This window comes from Daldinia caldariorum (assembly GCF_022478825.1).
Source record: "Daldinia caldariorum strain CBS 122874 unplaced genomic scaffold F4812scaffold_15, whole genome shotgun sequence".
NCBI lineage: Eukaryota > Fungi > Ascomycota > Sordariomycetes > Xylariales > Hypoxylaceae > Daldinia > Daldinia caldariorum.
In genome coordinates, this window is record NW_025953051.1 from 971,755 (window position 1) to 994,991 (window position 23,237).

A 23,237-nucleotide genomic window follows, 5' to 3' on the forward strand; every position below is an offset into this window, starting at 1 on the left:
AGGGGTTTTACATATGATAATGACGACAATATCTTTTACACTAATTATTAACATAATTTATATGAGTTCTACCTTACAGCTGCATCAATAACGGTATTGAGATGTCTAAAGTATTTCAAGCGAAATAAAACTAGAGTTCCGTTTCACATGAGAGATCTTCCACTTTCTGTTCCCTTTTACATTTCGTTCCTTATCTGCCTGTAACGTTACTCTATCGAATTCTAAAAAAATCAATAATTAAACTATCAACAAAAAACGACGTCGTAATTGCTAACTAGCAATTACGCCTTATATGTAGGTACACTACGTGACATAAACCTTACCTTACATATCTATCCAAACAACTAACTTTTTAACGACGAATAAAAGTTACTAAACCCCTTTTTTCAATAAGGCTTGAAGGAAAATTTAAAAGCTAAACTTCAATAGCAAGGCTTCAGTAAGATTTACATTTAATATTTATATTTTTTCTCATCGGAAAACAAAATACCTTACTTACGCCTTAAACCAACCATTGCGCTATAGGGAGGCGATTCTCGTTTCAAACCACGACGATAGGGACGCGCAAGGGTGGGTTCGCCATCGCCACTCGTACTTTCCACCTAACTTTAGGTACGTAAGGCGGCGAATATTAATGTTAATTGGTCAGAGACGGATGATGTTGTTGTTCCTTCGTTTTGGAATTCTTGAAAATTAAATTGATACGATGCTGATTAACTAGGTACCTAAGGTACCTAGGTAGTATTAAGGCTGCATGCAATTTCATATTAGACAAGAGTAAAGGAGTTATACAGTACTAGGTAGGTAGGTGTGGTCGTCATCACGACATTGATTGCATACCCTACATAATCTAACCTACGTACCATAGCACATCAACTTCATTTATTACTTCACCGACGGAAACGAAAACTAAAAGCAACAAGTTAATTGAACACAAGAACAGAACACAAACACACAATTACATTGACTATAGAGCAAAGCAACATCCATCCGTCCGTCCGCCCCGCAAACCCGGCTTGCGGAGAAGTTATATGTAGAGAATCTGAGGTTTTCTATCTACAGCATAAGCGCACGCGTTCCTGCTAGTGTCATCAAGTACCAAAGGTTTTCTTTTTCCTTATAAAAAAAAACAAAACAAAGTGAGTACGTCCGTCCATCCGTACTTTTCTGGTTTCCGACTGCCGATTTTTGTTTCCGTGGATTAACGAAGGTGATATGATGGCCATTGATTTTTCTGGCCGCCCACGTGCTGTTTTATAATTCATTCTTTGATCCAATTTGAAGGAGAGTGTGAGTAACTGCCATCCGATCCAAAGCGGAAGATTCAAGCAAGATCCTCGTCGTATTAAGTAGCGAGTCGATTGACCGATCGCGATAAGTCAATGGATGTGTAGAGAAATAATGCCCAACTTCGCACAAAAGTAGTCCTGTTGGTCCCGAGCCGGCCTGGGAAGTAAAGACAAGTTGTCTAGAGGTAGTGACACAAGTTTGAGTTAATTATTGCTAAGGTGGTTCCCAAAAGAATTCCCCCTCGGCCAGGTCCCATTTAGATTCGTGCTCAGAGACAGAAGTGAATGGAGTTAGTTAGGGGAGCTGTTGCTAATCCGAAAATGCGAATAGCGCGAAGGTAAAACGGAAGAAAACGGCCTAGGCTGAGCCATATTTAAAACGAGTGGCTTTAGACAATAGGTATATTAACCGGTGACAGACATCCCTGAAGTCGCCTAAGGACATAGGTCTGACGCGTTGCGTATAAGAGTCTAATGCATTCTGGCGAAAACGGCGATAAGGCATGAAGTACCAAGGGCGTAGATGCAATTTTGGGCGAGAAATACGCCTTTGATAAAGGTTCGTTGCTTGAGTCGAATCTGGCCCACCTCCCCATTGGAATACCAGACCAATGTCTTGTTTAATGCTCCCGTAAGGACGAGAATCGCAAAGAAGGGGATAATTATGGACATCACCGCCATGAATGTGAACCACTGAGCCCGCTTTATGCGACCGTACCGTGAGATGCTCGGTTCTCTAAGAGCTTCTATAGCGTCGAGGCTCATTCGGCTGTCGTTATACGTAGGGTTTTGAATAACCGTGTTAGTGGAGACGGTCCTGCGGCTACGCGCCTCTGAAGAGAACATCCTAGGCACAAATCTTCCTAGAAGCGAACGTTTTGGCTTCTTAAATGTGCCAGTGGTAGTAGGACTCTCGGATGACGTGTTGTGATATAACAACGCTCGAGCTGGGCGGGCGGGTGTAGGGGTCGAGCTGCGATGACTCGTAGCAGAGAATGGAGTAGGGGTGTCTAACTCTTGTCAATCTGAAGTTCTACAATAGTAAAATAGTAAAATACAACAACGTACCTTCGAATGCATCGTTAGAAGACTGGTGGGTCGAAGGGCTGAAGTTAAGCGATAGATGAGGAGCTGTCCGACCGCTTGGAATATGAGCCGGCCTTGGAAGCTGAAGTACAGGTGAAGCCGAAGGGCCACGATTCGTCCAAGAAGTCATTGTGAAATTAGTTCGACTTAATGGAGATTCAGTCTCGTCCTTCTCACCGCTCTCTCGCTGCTGCTTATTCTTTCTCTGTGCCTCGTCAAGGGGAAGAAGCTCGAATTCGAACTTAGATTGGGGAGAGATTAGTTCTCCGTTGAACGAGGCGTTAAATGAGGACTGAGTAGCTATCTCTTGATCTTTCTCCTCTTGGAACCAGTTGCCGTAACGGATCGGGTAGTCTCGATCTACAAGACGAGATTCGTATCTTGGTGCCTTGCCTTGCTCGCTTGCTGTTGAGCCTAATTCCGGCTGTTTGCTGCTAGTAGTTTCCAAGCCAGGTATTTTGGGGATTTCGTCTTCGTTCATACGCTTTGAGAAGTCTTGCAATTCAACCTCATTTACATCCGTGATTATATGTCTGCCACAGAATGAGATACCTGAAAGGACTCGGCTTCCACGGGCACTATATTCCGAGATAGAGTCTCGAAAGTCGTACTTTGATGGCCCGTTTCGCATGAAATTTCGAGAAAACTTTTCCTCGGGGTTCACGTTTCGAGATGCCTCTTTTTTGCCAAAAGGGTTCGAGAGTCCTCGAGTAAAAGGTTGTAGCTGGCTGAAGCCGGTATTCTTGGAAGTGCTGCCTGAGAAATAGCGGGAAGAATTGTCTTGGAATGTGCCGCCTTTAAATAATCTTGTCTTTGGAAGAAGCACAGATCTCTTAGCGTCTTTTAGTGTTCGCACCTCGTATAGTCCCGAATCGTTGCCTCTGAGGGGGTGTTGAATGATAGCGCAGCTCGAACCACATAAGCTGGGTCTGTTCTGTTCGTCGTCGTCGTCATCAGAATAGTCTGCGATGCTACTTCCTGCAACCTTAATAATGTCACTATAGCCGTCAGTCACCCAGGTTTGATTGGCAGTAGAATCTCTAAGTGGCAAACCAGCGGGGGGATCATCCGGCTGGATGTAATCCTTGATTGATCCGCTAACTCTATCGCGTTTTAACTCTCTCTTTCTACGTGGCTCTGGTGGACTTCCAATCATTATTTTAACTTCCTGGGTATCGCCACTATCAGCTTGCAAGACGGACTGAAGTGCAGCCTTGTGAAAGAACTGGCCCTCCGGACGTTTACTTTTCAAGGCCACCTCGGCGCGATTGAGCGCCGGATCTAGTATTGGCCAGATCGCAGGACGCGGGCTCCCCTCGGGAGTGAAGATGGTAGCTCCGCTGGGGCCTCCATCTTTACTCACCCGTCTAAGAGCTTGGCTAATTTCCTTTTCCTTCCAAGGTGTAATAGCTGCCCAGTTGTTTCGCTGATCGTATCTGAAAGGGTCGTTGTTTGAACTAGTTGTCATATCGTTGAAGGAAGACTCGGTATTATTTAATTGCTCGCTGTGAAGCAATCCAGCTCTCGGGTTGCGCTCTAATGGAAGTCGAAGCGGCGAAGGTACCATCGGCTTAGGACCGCTCCGAAGCTCGCTTGCCTGCGCCTCAGCATCGAGAAGATGCTGCGAATTAGAAATAGTTGTCTCGGTGATAGGCGAACTCTTCTCATAAATGCCTTGGAGGACTGACCTAGACCTCGAGTGACCAAGGGGTATATCCGGCAGCCCACCCTGAGGCGGATTCGATGCTGGCAGGCCGTCCTGGAAGTAACGACGGTACGCAGGACGGGTTTCCTCTCCCCTGAACCCACACCTCGTCGCAGCGCGAGGTGTGCTTAATCCGTTGAGGGTATGGTTGGCATAGTGATCGACTATCTTCTCTACCGTACTGCCCGATTCATTTGGGTATTCATCCATCTTAGGACCCGAAGGTTTGTGATTCAAAGTCTCTGCTACCTTGATAGGCTCTCGTTTTGGTTCAGGCATGTCGAGTTTGGCAACAGTGGAGATCGTAGAGGCGACATGGAAGGGTAAAAAGGGTTTTGCAGTAGAGGAAGTGATGGTGTTCGGCGGGAACTCGTGCTGGGGTAGGGTGGAGCAAGTATCGGATCCCTCAGTCGGGCTGGCAAACTGTTGCGAGCCGTCGCGGCTTCCCTCGCTTTCTTCATCAAATTTGTGAAGTTCAGAGCTACTGCCAGTCGCATGCTTGGAAGTGATGTTCCGGTGAGCCTCGTCTAGGTTAGTGAAGCGAGGGCGGCGATGAGTTAAGTTCCTTCCTGTTCCAGATGCCTGAGGTTGTGAGATGCTTTGCGAAGGCTTGCGATCTCGGCCTTCCTTGCTATCAATTGACGCCATGCTCGGAGAAGCCATTGCCAAAGTAACTGTTGTTTTGTTAGCGAATATAGACTTATCATAGCAGGCGGGCTCGCGTATCAGGAGAGAGCAGGGCGATAACGCGCGCAGAGGAAGGCGTGTTGACAATGTTGATATGAGAAGGGGGGAAGGGATTGACAAATACCAAGTGGTTATAAACATACCTTTCCGATGTAGGACGAGTAAAAGATAGCAAGCTAAGAAGTACTTCGGAGAATAATAATGCGACGCGCAAGGAATCTTCTTTCGAAAGAGAGTTGGCTTAAGATAAAAATGAAAGGACGAAGAGTAGCATCGGATTGATCAATTTACCAAGGTTATGATCGATTGATATGCGTAGACGAACCTCGAAGTAACGATATGGATGCTTAGGACGCGCAAAGCTTGACTTGTGCGTTATAGTGGATTGCGAGGTGAGAGGTAAAAAGTAAGAGGTGAAGAGGTAAGAGGTAAGAGGTAAGAGGTGAAGAAGGGTACGGGAAAGGTACAAGGTAAAATTTAGACCCAAATGCAAGCTTCTTGAAAATAAATTCTTTAGGTCATGCAACGGAAAGCGCGAAACTGAGTGAGGCAGGAAGGTACGATTGCAGGTACGACCCTATATATCAGGTACGTATCAGAAGTCGCGCGTACCTTAGGATGTACCTAAGATAATTGTACAGTTTCCTCGAGAGAAGCACCATAAAAGAAAAAGGAGTTACCACTAGGAATGCTACAAGAGAAAAGCTTTTTATATTTGGAAAGCTTTAAGAAATTAGTTCTCCGTGTGTGGGAATGTGAGGTAAAAAGAAAAAAAAATAGCAGAGGGTTAACACCTGATAGAGCCGGTAAAGGTGACGAGACGAGAAGTAAGCGAGGGGCGGCAGAGGCCTCAGGTTTACTCATGTGATATTTACTAGCTAGGTACGTAACAAATAAACAAACCATCTTAGCATTAGAAGTGGACGATAGAGGAAAGGGTAAAAATAACGCCCTCATAGTCATCCGGTTTTCTTCTTTTTCTTTTTTTTTTTCTCTCCGTGTATGAGCAGCACTTAGAAGTTTGGTATAATAATCAGAAACATTTCTATTGGTACGTTCCTAGGCCAGCACAATCTAGCAAAATACACCTAGTGACACAGCTACTTATTCTTTGCGTCTGTTTGCGTACCTGATGACATGTAGTTTATATTTCCTCCAAGTGGCTGATTAACTTATATATGTACCTACCTAGTGGAGTTATTCTCTTTTATCATGATCATGTAGGCTTTCTCAAGGATCATATGGTTATCAAATTTTCATCTGAATATATATATATATTTCACAGATGAGAATATAATTCAGGGGCTTCACATGGAATACAGTACGCATGTATATCAAGAGGCTTTAACCTAGACAAGGCCCTCAGAGGAGGCCTGTGACTTAAAAAGCGATAGGACATAATAGCATCTGCTTAGTACAGTTTGTAATATACCTAAATTAAGCTCACAAAAGCTTCAAGCTTCTCTGTCGAGTAGATCCAGCTTCCTGTCAGCCTTTGGTCATGTAATAGGCATATGAACCAGGAGTAATACGTTCAACACACTGAGACTCTTCAGCAACATGCACCTGTGAAAGGCGACAAAAATATAAATCACCAGAAATGGAATTCTTGCGCATGATAATTATACAATGGTATCTCTGCTCACTACTTGTCTTCTAAGCAAACGGGCTCTTTTCAAAGTAGACGAGTAGCGACTCAATGTCCTCGCAGAAACGTCCCTAGTTAAGTGATTTGAAGTTGATCATTTGAATAAGGAATCAAGGCAGAATATGATGTTTCATACCGGTCTCAATGCAATATAATCCTCTTCTTGACAGCTCTATAATAGGTATCACGATGTCAAAGAAAGTTCAAGATGATGTACATGTAGGTAGGTACCTAATGGATCTGGATTGCAGGTGATGTCGTTGGAAATGGCGCGCCACAGGTGGCTTAGTTCAGAAAGCCGCTAGGTAGCGCTCCCGTACCGATGTACTCATAATGCCGAACCACACTGGCACATGTTTCCAAGGTTCTTATCCAACTGGGCAACTTAAATCGTGCACGGCCCTCTTCCCGAAGATTCGGACCTTAACCTGGTGCGGTAAGTTGAAACCCCCGCGACCCTCCCCATCTCCCCCCATCTCCCCCTATCTCCTCCCCTAATTGGGTACATGACTGCCTCGTTAAGTTTAGCGGCATTTAGCAAAACTGCAGGGATTGCTCTAGATCCATCGATCATTGTCGCTTTCGTCATTCAACTCCCGATAAGTTTAAGAGGGGGGCAATTCTATTCAAAGTCTCCTCCGGTCCGATCTTATCTTTGTTAGAACTGCTCCAAATTGTTTCAGCTAATAATATCTTTTTCGCTTCTCCTAAACCTTTGTTGGCTGGCTGTGAGTATACTTGTCTCTATTTTTTTTTGTGTATTCTTCGTCGCAATAATTCTATTTCGTCTTGTACGAAGTAGGCATTACCTACAATATCGCTAAGGATTCCTTGCGGACGATGACTGTTATCAGCCCGCTCGAAAGCCTTCCTCACGAGATCTTTCTACATATTCTTTCTTGTGAGTATCGAGTACCTAATCTTTGCGACGATTCTGTTCTGTTTCGCATGTAAAAGGTCCACTTCCCCACTGACAGGGAATTTGTCACCAGTCCTAGATTCCAGCGATGTCGTTGTCCTCCAAAGCACTTCGAAACATTTCTTGGGTTTATGTCGAGATGGCAATTTCTGGCGAGATCGAAGTTTATCCGCTTCGGCTGTGAGCGAACGCATCAGGCTCTCTCGTCTAGGTTCGGATTGGATCGATGAGGATGGTGTAACATTGAGCGGCACGCCCGCTGCTGCGACGGGACAAGCAAACCAAGCGGAACATGATCAAAGCGAGGCGCATTGGAACCGCTTAGAAAGTCTAGCTCAGCTATCAGCCAGGAAGAGGAAGCGGGAACAAATTCGCATCGCTGCTAATTGGGACCCGACATTTCCGAACGAAAACACGGATTGGTATACCGAATATATTCATCGATATGGCCCTATCGTAACTAGCTGGTTTGAACAGCCTCATGTTCAGTCCGACTCTTTCGGGACCCGTCTGGATGCCTGTGGTATGGCTTTATATAATCCGTCGGGTAGAAACGAGCTCCTTGCAGTATCACCACTCGAGGACGGCTCTGTTTGCCTGTGGGATGTGAAGGGTACTCGAACTAAGAAGGGGTCAATCCTCTCCAAATCCAGTCCCGGTCTCTTGTGCGCTGACGGACCGGGTGCTGATCTATCTAGACGTTCGAAGATGATTAATACGGGGGTGACCGAATGCGTCAGTATAGACAGCGTAAATCATGTAGCATTTTTCGCAATACAGAGCAGTAAGTTTTTCCCTCTTTATTGATACCTCGAGACGACTGCTGATTTCTCGGTAGATCTTATCGAAGTCGACCTCAAGACGCTACAGGTTATTGGAGACCACCCGTTCGAATGGTCGATTACCACGCTTTCCGCTGCCGATCCTAACGTCCCTCTAACTGTCGGTACGATTCATGGCTTACACTTTCACGATGCTAGAGCGAGATCGGAATATCGAAGCGAGCATAATATACAAATAGACAATATTAGTAGAAAAAGTGGCCGGGACTTGTCGCATGTGTTAGATCCTAGGCCTTTGGCCCCATACGCATCACTTGCTCAGTCGGGACCTCAGAGCATTCTCCACATCGGACGCTCAGACAGTAGTCAACTGTCAAATGACATATTCGTAGCCGGACGTTTCTCAAATATTTTACATTACGACAGGCGTATGTTTCCAGCAATCAAGGGCTCAGTCCATTCTGGGGCGCGGCTCTGCAGTCTCACGTCGCTTCCGTTTCCTTTCGCCACGTTATACAGTGATCTTCGCCAGCGTTTCCAGTCTTTCGGGGAACCGGTTGATAAAGAAAGGAACACTAATGGGAGGACCTTAATAGCATGCGGCGAGTATAGCACTAAGGGATCACTTGAATTATACGGCCTGTCCTCCGGCGCGGACGACTCACCACGGGAGCCTGTCATCCAGAAGTCTTCCTTGAAGAATCGGCAGACTGCTTCGCAATCGAAACTCCTCTCCGTCATAAATCACGGTACCAGAATCGTCTTCTCCGACGGACAAGGGTACCTGAAGTGGGTCGAGAGGGACGGTTTTACAGAGGTGCGTCGACACAAGATCGGTAAGTCCGAAAGAGTCGCCCAGCGCTCGCTCTTTGGGTCAATGCCCGGGTCGGACGACATCGGAAGAAAAATCCTATCCACACGGACACCGGGGCAGGAGGGCGAAATTCGGGCCAACGACGAAGATATCCTCTTTTGGACAGGTGAGAGGTTGGGGATGCTCAGCTTCTCATCGCAACCTGGATTTTCCCCGGAGGATTTCGAAGAAAATACCAGGACACCAGAAGATATCGCGGCAGACGAAGAGCAACAGATGTACGGCGAGAGAATGAGGCTAGCGCTGGAACGACAGGCGAGAGACGTCCGGTTCGTGCAGAATCTCGGGGCTGGCCGCCTCCACAGCGGAACATAAAACAGTAGCAACAGTAACAAGACTTTGCATCTGATTCGTCCCGCTTTGATGGTACACTCCGGCACGCTCTACCAAGCAAGGAGATTTAACCACGTCACACAGATAGACACGCGGGCTAGCAGATTTTAGATTGCCGTAATCTTTGATTTCTACTCTCTACTTGTCTTCTGCCTTTCGTACGCAGATGTTGAGTCATGATCTCACTTTTACCACTTTTATCCACGTTGGACAAGAAGGGGATCGGCAGTCTCGGAGCAGCGATGAAACAGTAGAAATCGAGGCGGATTGCGTTATCTTATCACGAGGTTTCATAGATCATTGGCTGGGTTCCGGAGGCGAAAGGCGTTTACACCCCCGCCGTATAGACTGATAGGTGGGAGGTAGTGTAGAAATACAAGGTAGATCAAGAAGGACGTCAGTGGATGTGATAGGGGCGATGGATCATCCGTTGTCGATTGCATCCCGTGACTTGGCTTTTGGAGTTTTCTTGTAATTTTGAATCCTGATAAGTCCTGACGATTCTGATCACTTGATACCTCTTCTCACCGTTTTTTTGATCCCGTTCTGCCTGTTCTCCCTTCTTCCCTCCTCACATGGGATCTCTTCCATAAATGTCTCTTCTCGAATGATCTGAAAATGGAAACGTGTGTTGTTAGCCTCAACAAAAAAAAATCAATGATTAAAGCATTAGAGAGAGCTATTGATTTTACGGTTTAAGCCAACTGAAAAACGTGAGGCAACAAATCAGAGGACAGGTCCAACCTTGGGGGCTTGTGTGGAACCAATGGAAATGAGGACAAGGACAGGGGGGTGTCCAATTCTGGTTTCTGACCCACACCTCCGGCCCCTCCCTACATTACTCCCTGTACAAGGTATTGTACATCCATAGTAGGTACCTAATCCCCAAATCCCCTACAATATTCTATCCACAAGCCCCTACAGGGCTACTAGGTAACGACCAGTGACCACTAAATACCGCCCCAGGTACGTCAAAGGTTATTACTTTAGGTACTTCTTACACTAACGAGAAAAAAAAAAAAAAAAAAATAGTGCCAGCAATCCGCCTGCATGAATGAACAACCAATCATTTTTATTTTCGCCTCTCTCTGTCTCAGCAGACTTGCGTCTTCCCACTCCCGGTGTTGCTCAGCATTAGTACACATCGAATTGCCACCCGCACACTGCATTACGCCGCGTAGATTGCAGTTGCATCTTCAAGTCTAGACTGGCAAGATTTGGCCAGAGTTTTTTTTCTTTTCTCTCTATTACTTGTCGGTTCTCGTACGTAGGGGCCTGTTAATCATTGCTATGCCGGCCATGCTTCCATTTGCTACAGTTTTCAGCATTCGGCTTTTTTTTTCTCCCAGGGAGATGGGCACGTAATGCCGAGAACCACGGTTCGTCCAGCATTGCTATGCTTACTTGCTGCGTTGTCAAATTCGGGACGGTATTTTCTTCTACGCCGCCGCATTTGATGTACCTATTCGCTGTACAAGTTACCACAAATTATAACAAAGAGAACAAAACAAAAAAAACAAACCAAAATACTCCAAAAATATTACATGCGCATTTGTGTGTTTGAACCACCATCACTACCTGGGGCACTTCTCGTCCCGGTATTGGAGCACCCAGACCTTCTCTAACCCGGCACCCGAGACCACGAATGGGTAAAGCAAAGAGAGGTAAGGTAAGGTTAAGCAAGTAGGATATACGACCGGTTTGACTAACGCCACTGCACTACTGCAATCCGTTTCGAAGTTGGTCTGGCACGTACTGTAAGCATTGCGCTCCTGCATATCGGTTCTCTCTTTTATTCTCTTGTCTGTTTCTGTGTTTCTGGCTCTCAGGTCTAGCCTTTTCTTTCCCCGGCTCTCCGTCGTAATTTTCCTTTCACCGCTCCCTCCGTCCCAAATGGCTCCTCTTACCTAGAGATCCATCTAATCCACCCATGTACCAGCCCATCGACGATCTGCCCAACTAGACCTGAGTGAGTGCTTTTTATCTTATTTTATCTTATTTAACTTATTTATTCAACTATTATTTTATTTCATATTTTTTATTCGCCCTATCGAAATAATAAACCACCCCTTGCTTTTTCCACTATTACGTCCCGGCTCTTAAGAACTGGTGCTGTGGAGGTGGGCGACATTTACGAGAGGCGAAGACGGAAAGGTCTTGGAGCGTACCAACAACAGGGTACAGAAAGCTTCGCAAAGAGGGCAGCAGCACTTTTCGGACACTCAAAAATGAAAAAATAAATAAAATCCGTCAGCCAAGATCTCACAACCGTCCAAGCAGATGTCTGGGTAGTAGGACGTCTCTTAAAAGAAAGTGGATTCCCAGGCGCTGGCCTTGTCTGCTTATCCCGAGGGCTGTAACCTTTAAGACCTCCACATATCGCTGCCCGTCCCGCCAGTTAAACAGGCACAAACCCAGCCTGTCTTAAAGAGTGAGGCTTACAGCCCAGCTTAGCCAGCTGCCGCTGTTGCGTGTGTCCATACATACCAATCCGACGCCGCATCTCCCCAAAAGTAATCCTGCACGACCATTGATTGTCGTGGCGCTCCTGTAGTCGACTCCGTTCAGCTTCCCCTCCGCTATATGGGCTATATGGGTTCTGCCGCGAGTATCCCGACAGAAAACTCGGTGATGATTCGCAAGTCTTCTCTCTGACAGCAAAGTCCGAGTTACACATCGTCGTCTATTATCTATCTCCCAACCGCGCTGGGTGGTACCACGTCCGACCTTTGTTTCTATTCTATTAACACTCATACATCACCTTGTCGAGAAATGTCAAATGGCCAGCTGGTACGTTGGCGGGACAGAGATGTCGCGTTCCTCAAGTGACTCCAGTCTCCCCGGTGGCCCATATCGTCATCATCGTCAGCACTTCGAACACAAGAAGCGCCGTCCCAGCTACTCTGAAATTGACAGCCTCCCGGATGATTTCAAAGTATTTCAACCGTTTAAGCGCCACCGGTTTGTCGACAACCCCGACACATTCGAAACAATGGATTTTGAACAGACCCTGGCCCGTCCGGCTTTCTACATTATTAAGGAGGGAAATTCCGGCCTCGGCTCATCTCGGCTCGGCCAGGCCATGGTCGAAAACCCCGTCTCTGTCCCCCGCCGCACGGAACCTGCTGTGTGGCCTGACTCTTTCCAGCATTTCAGGGTGCAGTCGGACTCATCCGCCATGAACAGTCCCACACCTACTGATAGAGCCCATGAAGAAGCCGCCATGCGCGTTGCGGCCGACCTCGAGAACCCCCGGCGGAGGAGCAGGGTTTCCCAGCACGAGCGGATCTTGAGGAGCCTCATCTGCCCTAAATCGCCTGAGGCTGAGTTCGATATAGACGATGTCGCTTTGCAAGGAATCTTCTACGCGGCCAACGAAATCTTTTTCCACGGGAAGCTTAAGGGTCGCGTCACATGGGCGTGGAGGGAGTTGCCTAGCTGCCTCATCGGCACTACCGCGTTGAGATGGTCGCCGCGCGCTAATGGCTATGAAACGCTTATCTTCCTATCGCGCCACATCCTCAAGGACAAGAAATACAACAGGCGTCTTCTCATCTCGACCTTTATACACGAGCTCATTCACAGCTATTTGTTCGTATATTGCGGATTTCAATCTCTAGAATGCGGCGGCCATACCCAAGGGTTCCAGCGAATCGCCAAACTTATTAATGAATGGGCCGGCCCGGAGCTCCTGTATCTCGATAAAATGGAGGCCGTGCTCAGTAATTTCGAGACCAAAGCCACAATGTCACCGGAAGATGCATATTTTGACAGCTGGGGTACGCCGTGTTTGCACAACCTGAAGAACGAAGAATACATTTTCCCAAAGCACCACCAGTGCAGGTTGTGGCCTGCCGATCTACGTTTACTGGGCCGGGATTTTCCATGACGAGCCGCCAAACGTCCCAGTCCCGGCCCTGCGGTTGCGTCTCGCGAGCCGAGAGGCAGCTTAATGTTACCCCGCATAGGGCTAGATCTTATTATTTTTTTTTTTAAAAAAAAACCTACCTTAACCTATACCCAAATCTTCGCATCCTACCCACCCAACTTCCTCTACCCTCCTCTACCATACATATACCTACCTAGGTACCCAACCTACCTATCTCACCTTACTTAACTTAGCACATATATATCTATTTACCTACATATATATTCACCTTCACCTTCCCTTACCTTATATTTCCTTTGTCGTATAATACAGGCATGGCAGCGGCGTATCGTTATATATATTTATATACCCCCTTACCTAGATGCGGGACGAAACATAATTTAGTTAACTACTGGGAAACAAACATTGGGTTTCGTTTGGGCACGTCGAGATGAAATGATTCGTTCTAGAACACAGCATAGCGCATGAGACATTTTATTTTGGGTATTTACTGTTGTTGTTGTCATTCACGGAAACGGTAAAATATGGGTTTGGAAATTTTTGTCGTTTCTTGTCTTTTTTTTTCAGTACTGTTGTTATTGTTACTATTTGTTTGATGTTTATGCTCTCTCATCCCCTCCCCCCCCTCTCTTGGATACGCGTCATGTCGGAAAAGAAGCAAGGAAATAACGAATGAAAGAATGAGAAAGACGGAATATTGATTTTTATGGTGTTGATGCTCGAATTTAGTATATATTATCCAGGTATGTAGGTAGTTTAATTAGCTTATTAACCCAATGGAACTCTCGCCGTTATACGTACATTTAGGCACATGCAATACATACATACAATATGACAAGACGAGATCGAAAATCGATTTGTAAATGTCCTTTTTTTCCCCCCTCTTCTGTGATAACTCAGTATTCGGTTTGTTGTTTTGTTGTTTTGCTGCAGGCCCCCCCCCCACGCAACCCAGACTCAAACAACTTACCGATGTTAAGGTTCCCTTCCCGTTCTTGGTGCCCGATCTCTTGGGTCTAACAGGGCACATCCACCTCCCTGGCTTCGAATCCGACTACGCGACTACGAGTCTACAGGGTTACGAAATTGAGGGTTGGTTAGGTATCTCGGGCGAGGGCCATTTTTTTGGTTATTGTTTATCTGTTCGGTTTGTTGTCTTGCAGCTTGTCAGGTTGTTTGCGACTTGCGACTTGCAACTGCAACTGTGACTGCAACTGCAACTGAGAGGTGTTCTAAATGAGGGATTAATATCTTTACCTTTTTTTTTTTTTTTTTTTTTTTTTTTGCCAACTCGCGATGTCTTCATCCTTCCTTTTTTTTCCCCTTGGGTTAGGTAGGTAGGTACCTACCTAATGACGCATCATATATTGAAATGCAAGGCAAGGTCAGGCCTGTAAGTTGTATGCATGTATTGTACGCATGCCATGGGTAGGTTAGGTTATATATACCTAGGTACCTTGTATATGCATGTCAGAGAAATACTCGGGTGCAATACGACGGCGTTATCTCCGACTCTGCTGCATATTTTGGATATTGGTCGTGTAAGAGGTAAGAGGTGAGAGGTAAGCTGCATGGTGCACACGATCTTTGTCCCCCCCTCCCCCTCGGAATGGAATTGGACTGCGAAGAAATTTGTTCTCTTTTTTTATGCACCCGCCCGACGTTAGGCACGAGTTTTATGCAGTGTGCCTCAAGATGACGGGATGATACATGATTTTTCTTCTTCTTCTTCTTCTTTCTAGTTATTCTATTTCGGTTTTGTTTCGTTTACGTTGGTATCGAATAGAATCAATTAACTCACTTTATTCTACCTAATAAAACGTGAGTCTTTTTTTTTTTGTTTTTGTTTTTTTCCCCAACGATCATCATTCATCCGAATTGTCCCCTTAGGTTCGAAGTATGTCGAGAGCTTTCTCCAGCTTATTAATTACCTGCTGTGGTTTCCCCACCAATTCCTCCCCAAGACGCACGTCGTCGGGGCTCTCCCCGGCGATGCTTCGTACCTCTTCGCTGGTCATGGAGAGCACCCGCTCAGGGGTAAAGACCTGGAAGACGCTCTGCTCGCCTCGCAGCAGGAAGTGGTTGAATACCTGCTGCGAAATGCCGTCCATCAACCCCGCGCGAGCTATCTCGTAGTACGCTTTAAGCGCATTGTGTGCGTTGCCGTAGACTTGGTCCATGAAATCGGGCGCTCTCGTAAAGACCGTGTTCTGGGGTTCGTTCCCGGGTCTCGAGGTCTTCTTGAAGAATTCAGTCGTTTCTTTGTGGCGCTCCGTTCGGTATTTGGCCAGGAGACGCTCGAAGTCGGGGTTATTGGTGACCAGATGACCTTCGCATTCGACACGGAGAAGAAATTCCGCATGCTTGATTGCACGATGGTAACAGCCGAGAAAGCCTTCTTCAAAGAATTTCAATGGCGCACGTCTGACTTGAGAACTCAGACAAACTTTGCACATCGTCTCATAAATGAGGTCGTAGATGACCAAAATGACATTCGATACGTGAGCCGAGGTGAGCTTCATCCACTTCCGTACCTATTGTCTGAATAAAGTAGTACAGAGCTCGAAAACTATTGAGTACCTAGGTAGGTAAGAAGCTAATTAGCATGAAAATCAGATATAAGGAGACTCGAAAACCTCAAAATCGCGGTGATGTTTATCGTAACTTACAGCGCAAAAATCGCCGCCGTGGGTGCCTAAATATAATTCCTGAATACAGTCCATGATAATATCTCCAGTACATGATCCCAAGCAGTAGAACGGCTTAGTGAGCAATCCTTCCAGCTTAGGATATGTATAGTTCTCTGACAGATCACAGGAAAAGCCATACACAATATTTCGCGATTCGTAACATGGTATCTCGTCATGTGTGAAACCCCACTTATCCTCTTTATCCTCCTCTTCTTGTTCGTCTTCAAACCTCTAGCAATGTTCCTCTTGAGAAAATCGTTGAGGTGAATATTTTGCTCATTCCCTGCACATGAGCCATGAGTGGTGACTGGTGGTTCATAGGTAAGATTGATTGTTCATTGAGTTGCGTACCCATGGCATGTTTGATGATATCCCCAAACCGGACAGCTACGCGGCTCAAGTAGGTGCGCTGTTGATCCGTGCTGACTGTTTTTCGAAAATGTCTTCGTCCGTAAATACTTTTTCTCATTAACTCTATCTTTGCCTAATGATTAAAATAACATGCGTACCTCGATTTAATTCATTAGGCACTTCTAACCATGGCATTAGTAGAAGTCATTAATAGGTATGCGAAAGAAACAACGAACCAGGGGGGTTAACAATCTTTAGATACTCTTCTTTAGGACCAGTCACTTGGATATGTAGAATATCTTTGTCATGATCTTGGGTAGAGACTTTTACCCCGTACGCCTTCGAACAAATTTCCATTTTGGTAGAAGCCTATTCCATAATGAGCAATGCCACACAATTCGTCAAGGAAGCCTCTATATAACACGAAGCATACCACTTGAAAGATTTCCTGTATCATCTCACTACCCCATGCCTTCAGGCGAATGCCCACCGCAAATTCTCGTAACTTGGCAGCCCTTTCACGAGTAGAATTAGGATCGGGCTCAATCGATTAATATCAAGAGATCCTGAAACTCTACTCACCTGGTATTCTGCTATATTAGTAGGCTAGGTAGGTATAGGTACCTACCAGAGGTAATCCATTATTAGGTATCCTATGTACACATCTAGACTATGTAAAGCTGTGCCGAAGAGGCCGAATGGTCAACTGTGATTGGAACAGTCACCTTTTTTGACATCCTTCAACTTCTCACCATCATCTTTGGCCCAACCGTAATAATAGGAAATAGAAGCCACTTTATCATACTACGTTATCTGGTAGTCTCCTCCCTTTCTCAGTAGAGATAAGAATGGAGTGGAGAGTTACCAGCCAAGGCTACCATCATGCCTTCTTCCGCACCACTCACGTCCAAATTAACCCGTGCATTAAACACATTTAAGATTATTACACAGTGACCCTTGTAAATTTCTTAGGTACTCAACCACGTAAACAAAGTTGCTTTTAATTTACACGCTTTTGCTGGAGAATTCCACTGGAAAGTGTATAAGTCGTTTGGGAAACTACATTGGCGACACTAAATGATTACAAAGAATTTCAAGTTTTATGTCAAAGTTATACCAAGATATTTCAAATGATCTTTGCAGCGTGACAGGTACTTAGAATTGCTTTGCTCTGAGGTACAGTATAGCATCAATAATCTTCCTAGGGACCTAACTACCTATCAACTCGTGCTATTGTGCTGCACCGGCATGGAATAGCCACTTATATGTGCTAGTGGCTCTGTTATATGATAATATCCTTTACCCTTCGTAGTGCTATACTTAACAATTATGGTAATGGTAAAGAATGTTACGTGATATAAAACAGTAATATTTACATAACACTTCCTATTCTCCCAGTATCTTTACCTTCTCTGGCCTTATTCTGAAAAAGGGCTTATCAACCCTAAAAAGCAAACATAAAGTTAATAAGTTGGATCAAAACTAAATACAAAATAATCCTTACCAAAATCAATCGAACTTAAAAGCTCCTACCACAGTAAATTGGCCAAGAGCCTCCTTAATACTAATAAAAATACCAACTTTCTCAATATAACTTTAGAAATAAACAACTATAAATCCAAAAACTGTTTTAACGTAAAAGTTATTAGCTAATTTCAGCTTAGCTTCACTCTCGAAGCTTAAGGTACTGTTGTATTTAGAATATAAAGCATTATTGTCCTTTCTAAGGCCTTTTCCCCTACAAGGGCTAGTATAGATTAACCAGGCAGGTCTACGCTTTCGGATCTTAACCTTCATACTTTTGGATTAAGTAAAAGTGCTTAGTACAAACTCCTCTTCATCTAGTTCAACGACCGGTTCAATAAGTGACATAAGAAACGCCGAACCTCCAAACTGCTCAATCAATTTAATGAATTGAATTTAATTATAGTGATTATAATCGACCAATTCCTTTCAATAATTAATATATTTACGAGTTTTTAGTTAATATTAAAAGACGTACTTGCTGAGCTATATGGTAATGTTAATATGTATTTTTCATAAGATATAATAAGACGTGGTTTGTTAGGTAGGTATTGACGCAAGCTAGAGTAGCTATAATGGATAAGAATCGCAAAAAGGTCCTTCGATACTTGGAGTAGTGAAAAGGACATGGTACGTCTCGGTTAAAAGCAAGAATGAATATATCTCATGTGTGAACTTATCATAATATTTGAGGAATTCTTCGAGAAGAGTCAAGGGACGAGTTGTGATAAAGGCTTAGGATGAGGATTAAAATTTAATAATAATTCTCTAAGAGCCTCCAGGTCCTTGGACTCTCTCCCTTCTTCAAGGTGGGAGATTTAGTACTATTTATAAACATTCTGAAGTACATATATTTCATCCCAAACACCGGTTGATCGCCGATATTCGTGTAGCAAGTTGAAATTTGCATGTCCTCGTACTATAATCAATAGCCTCATCCTTACTTATTCCAACCGCCCTGGTGGCTGTTTTAATACTCCAGGATTTCTTGGCAGCGTAGCCGTCTGATACAGGTCGGCTATAGAAATCATGTCGTATAACGAATGTATCTGATCGCCGATGGCTGATATTTGTTGAGATTTCGCCAAGTAAAGCGGCATACGGGGAGAACGAAGGAGGGGGCGAATTGCAGATCAAATTCCTTAGAATCTGTCAGGAGTCTCAAGTGAGACTCCTGGGGAACAAGAGAGTTGTTTGTATATAGCTTTAGCTTCAAAGCTACGGTAGTTGGAGTTCCTTGCGGAACAACGAAGTTGTTTCCCTACCTCATGCTCTACGACGTGACAGAATCTTACTCACGAGTTTGTATGAGTGTAATGATATAAGCACCTAAAGTAGCACCTGATAGGGGAGTTTTTACAAGGTGCTTATAGGTTATTAAACCAGGAATACGAACTGTTTGGTGTATAGAATGATATAGGAGGCACCTCATCACAATTCATAGCAGTTTTAGGTATGGGCGATAATATTCAAGGATCTTACAGGTATTTAAGTCACTAATTATAATGTGTCAAATTATTAATTGTGTTAAAGCCTCACAAGTATGTACAATAAGATAGGTGGCAGCTGTCAAGTATATAATTTATAGGCAGATATATTGAAGTACCATCTTTGTACCAATACGGAAACGGACGGTTCACTGCAGTCTTATTCCCTTAGTCATTCATTACATATGGTCACTCAGACTCTACTCTCAGATGATAAAACTGTCACCAATGGGCCCTCAAAGTTTGGTTGCGACAAGTTTGAATGGCAGAAAGCTACAAGCAAGGACGGGAAGCCCGTATGAAATTGCATTGAAGACCACGATCGAACTCACGTACCTAAGGTAAGGGGTGAAATAGAGGGCAAAGTACCTACCTAGGGTATAGATGTAGACTGGGAAGTAGGAAACCACTGGAAGGAACTCGATGACGAACCTAAACGAACTTCTGGCATCGTGCAATACTGGTTTATCAAACAGTCACAGGGCTTTTACAACTAATTGCTACAGTTCGAAAGCAATTGGAGTTGTACTTGCTACTTCACCTATAAGACAGGTACCTGAGGTAGTAGCGTACGTACCTTATATTCAAAAATGTCGGTTCTCACGGGCAAATATACATTAAACTACAACTCGGGGAACCCGACGATCGTGAAGATCATCGATCATCGAAGTATAACTACAACTACGTAGATACCCTATGTACCGGTAGGTACCTAACTACAGGACTTAAATACTTTACTCAAGACCATCATTTTCGCCGACATCATTTCCTTAGCTGTACGCTCTGTTACAAAAGTAGAAGCCTTTGCCGAAATCGAGGAGTGAACTCAAGATTACGAAGCTGCGGCTCAATGATCCAAAGCGCTAACTGTTTGGGATACAACACATGGATAGGAAAATGAAAAACTTCCTTTATATCTAGTAGCTCCGTCTTTAAATAGGTTAGGTTGGTAGGTTTACTAGGCACACAACTACTCTTGTAGCGTCACTTTCAACCGAAATTCCAAGATTAGATTTTATAGCAATACGAGTAAGGTACCTACCTCATACGGGGTCGATCTACCAAAGGTGGATGGTTCTCTTTACGTGCTGATCTTCCGCCATAACAACCAGGTTGTTGTAGTGGCTAAAGAGGTGGCTTTTGAACTGACATGCGCAGTACGTTTTTTTTTTTTTTAAAAAAAAAAACAAAAAAAACGGTGACATTATCTACCTACCTACCTGGCAGGTACCAAGTGCGCCATCTAGTTCATCAGATAAGAGGCACTATTCTCACGATGGCAAGCATGAAGGAGCATTCTTTAATGCATGGTTGCGCATATCACATGTCGCCCCTATAAATTTCCTCTCCACAATGTACCGTACAATGATATTTATGCTGTTTTCGAGAATTTACATGCATTATCGCCAATCGACGTGTTTAGCAAAGCCAATTGAAGCCGTATATAGGTATAAAATACTGCATGGTGAGATAGGTGGCAGCGGTTAGGTTTCCCCACCGATGTGACAAGGGCTAACGAGAGCTTGGAACATGTATCCAGATTCGACCAGTAATTTTCTTTTTGTCTCAAGGGCCTTGGTGATCATTTCCCCGGAATTTGTGAGATCTTGTACCTTCGTATGCTCATTCTAGACACGTACCTTTTAGCCTAGCCGCTGTGTCGAACCTTGTGTTGACAGTCGTTGTTATACGGCGACGTTGCCGAGAAGTGTTGAAGTATTAAGACAACCGACAGGGTGGTTAGGATGAGTGAAGATGCAGCTATTGGTTGTCGAACGTCCTGAGGACATGCAAGTTTCATCCTGCTGCACGAATATCGGCGATCAACCGGTGTTCACGTTGTAAGATACATACTTCAGATTGTTTATAAATGGTCTTGAGCCTCCCGCCTTGAAGGAGATATCGTATCTCTTGATGTTAGTAGTTGAGGTGCTGCTGAGGTGTTGACTGAACAATTCATGTTACCTATATTGGGAAGGTTTATAATTAGTAGGCTTCGCCCAGCAAAAACTCAGTATTACCCGGTGATCACATTATTACCCATGATACCTGTGACAAACCCCAGCCAGTACGATGAAGCGGCAAGACTGTATACCCCTATATTCGATTCTACATCTCCCTGTTTTTAGTTATCTAAAATGGAGGCATACAATACTTAGGCTGCCTAGGTAGGAGGTACCTCATAGGGGGGCAGGTGGGAGAGATTCACAAAAGCCTTTTCATATATATGCTCATAGCAGACTTGACTACCACGTACGACCATAGGATCTAGAAAGTTCGGGATCCCGTCCGCTCTCCCATAGACAAACTGGATACCGCCGCACTAGTAGTTGGGTCGGTGACGACCAGCGAATCCGCGGTGTTGTACGTTTTATTTTTATTTTTTTTTATCTTTTAATTCTTGTTTTTTGCCCTTTTGACTTTCTCACTCCTAATGTCTCATGCATCTTTTTACAAGAAATTGCGCACTATGCTTTATAAGGCATGCCGTGTTATGAAGAAAGGCACCATACAAGTACGGTACTAATAGGGGCGGGTGGAACGGGTAAGCATTAGCAAAGCACACTAGTTTTATAAGTCGGACAAATGGTAGAGATGTTTTGTTGGATTAGCTTATGGAGCTAGTGTAAAGATCGGATAACACGTGCACATGTTTAAAGAGACTTCCAACATAGAACGAGAATAGGTCCCATCGAGGGTACCCGAAAACAAGACTTCCACATAGATCCATCCAGCTTATAAGCTCGGATCATTCACTCTCCACTTCTCTCCCCTTAGTTTTTTCTAGGCTAGTGCGTTGTAGCTAGACTATCGTAGGGCACATTGTAGCTTGTCTAGTAAGCAACTCTATTAGATGAAACTCGCAGTAAATGTGAAGCGTCTTGTACTGACTCACCTAGACCTGGATTCCGACGGACTGGAGCCTGAGGTTGGAAGAGATGTTGTCGAACTGGACGAGGATCGACACGGAGATTCCCTTGCCCTGGTAGAGGACCTGGGGGTTGGAGGGAAGCGAGAGGGTGAAGGACTGGCCCCTCTGGAGCCCCTCCTCCTTGTACTTCTGGATGTTGGCAAGGTAGACAGCCACGGCTTCGACGTTGGCCGACTGGGAAGAGAAGTCGATGGCGACGACCTTGAGGTTCGGGTTATTAACCGGGGGGCTGGGGATGGTGAAGTGGATCCATCCGCTCAGCGCGTTGGGATCGGTCGGCTTGACGAGAGCGGATCCCTTGTCGGCGACGATGGCGAAGCTAGAATTGCTGTCCTTGATGGCACCAATTCCGTGGGTAGAGAGCCAAGTAGCCATTTTGCTGGTATGTGTTGACGTAAAGTCGAAAGTTTTTCTAAGAACTCGTTAGCTACCTCCTAACTACAAGCTGCTCGACAACTCTGAGATGTGATAGTTCCCTAAGTCTTACTTTTAGGTGGATTTGGTAGTAGTTGGACTGAGGTGTGTGCTTTGGATGAGTTGTTATGTTGTCTTTTGGCGGTCGAAGACCGCGATATATATACTTTTTCTAGGACATTGAAGAAGCAACCGATTATCACGCTTCATACATCAAGACATCTAGATTTCCTCAACAAAGTAGTCGCCGACCTTACGCGTCACCTCATCTGTGGAATGAATCGCGAGGCTTGCTCTGCAGGAGTGCCTATCTATCCATCTGCATGCGAACACGTAGGTATCTTGCTATGTACTCATTCAGCTTCTCTCTGTCTTCTCTCCATGAGCTATACGCCTACGCATACCGGTGTTGAAGATCACGACACTTCCTTTCACGATCAGATCGGCATCGTGGATGTCCAAACGGAATGAAGCCTCCCAGTGAAGCCATGCATCCTCCCCATGTCTTCAGGTAGCCATTTCCTTAGACAAGATGCCACGCGGCTCGCCCGGAGACGGCGTGTCCGAGATTGGAATATCACCTTGGATCCTGAAGGACATTTTATCCTGTGAAGACCGCAGAGCGCC

The 23,237-nt window shown here is 45.0% G+C and overlaps 6 protein-coding genes across 6 annotated transcripts; 2 read left to right on the plus strand and 4 right to left on the minus strand.

Annotated features, from left to right (window-relative positions):
* Nucleotides 1-1,760: 1,760 nt before the first annotated feature.
* F4812DRAFT_466525 (uncharacterized protein) lies at nucleotides 1,761-4,743 on the minus strand (the record flags this gene model as incomplete). The annotated part of the gene is made up of 2 exons (XM_047938551.1): nucleotides 1,761-2,299; nucleotides 2,358-4,743. The coding sequence occupies 2 exons, from the start codon at nucleotides 4,741-4,743 to the stop codon at nucleotides 1,761-1,763; spliced, it is 2,925 nt and encodes a 974-aa protein (XP_047787858.1).
* A 2,148-nt stretch (nucleotides 4,744-6,891) lies between these two features.
* Nucleotides 6,892-10,004, plus strand: F4812DRAFT_439269 (uncharacterized protein). The gene is made up of 3 exons (XM_047935052.1): nucleotides 6,892-7,316; nucleotides 7,408-8,118; nucleotides 8,173-10,004. Exons 1-3 carry the CDS (start codon nucleotides 7,256-7,258, stop codon nucleotides 9,303-9,305), a joined length of 1,905 nt encoding a protein of 634 aa, XP_047787859.1. The 5' UTR covers nucleotides 6,892-7,255; the 3' UTR covers nucleotides 9,306-10,004.
* A 1,494-nt stretch (nucleotides 10,005-11,498) lies between these two features.
* On the plus strand, nucleotides 11,499-13,592 carry F4812DRAFT_128272 (uncharacterized protein). The gene has a single exon (XM_047929518.1). It carries the CDS (start codon nucleotides 12,103-12,105, stop codon nucleotides 13,210-13,212), a length of 1,110 nt encoding a protein of 369 aa, XP_047787860.1. The 5' UTR covers nucleotides 11,499-12,102; the 3' UTR covers nucleotides 13,213-13,592.
* Nucleotides 13,593-15,098: 1,506 nt separating this feature from the next.
* F4812DRAFT_461861 (uncharacterized protein) lies at nucleotides 15,099-15,935 on the minus strand (the record flags this gene model as incomplete). Its single annotated transcript, XM_047937937.1, has 2 exons — nucleotides 15,099-15,746; nucleotides 15,882-15,935. 2 exons carry the CDS (start codon nucleotides 15,933-15,935, stop codon nucleotides 15,099-15,101), a joined length of 702 nt encoding a protein of 233 aa, XP_047787861.1.
* Nucleotides 15,936-15,973: 38 nt separating this feature from the next.
* Nucleotides 15,974-16,769, minus strand: F4812DRAFT_439277 (uncharacterized protein). Its single transcript, XM_047935053.1, has one exon. It carries the CDS (start codon nucleotides 16,369-16,371, stop codon nucleotides 16,126-16,128), a length of 246 nt encoding a protein of 81 aa, XP_047787862.1. The 5' UTR covers nucleotides 16,372-16,769; the 3' UTR covers nucleotides 15,974-16,125.
* A 5,175-nt stretch (nucleotides 16,770-21,944) lies between these two features.
* On the minus strand, nucleotides 21,945-22,730 carry F4812DRAFT_128337 (uncharacterized protein). The gene is made up of 3 exons (XM_047929519.1): nucleotides 22,684-22,730; nucleotides 22,161-22,608; nucleotides 21,945-22,098 (listed from the first exon to the last, which is right to left on the minus strand). Exon 2 carries the CDS (start codon nucleotides 22,569-22,571, stop codon nucleotides 22,161-22,163), a length of 411 nt encoding a protein of 136 aa, XP_047787863.1. The 5' UTR covers nucleotides 22,572-22,608; nucleotides 22,684-22,730; the 3' UTR covers nucleotides 21,945-22,098.
* Nucleotides 22,731-23,237: the final 507 nt, after the last annotated feature.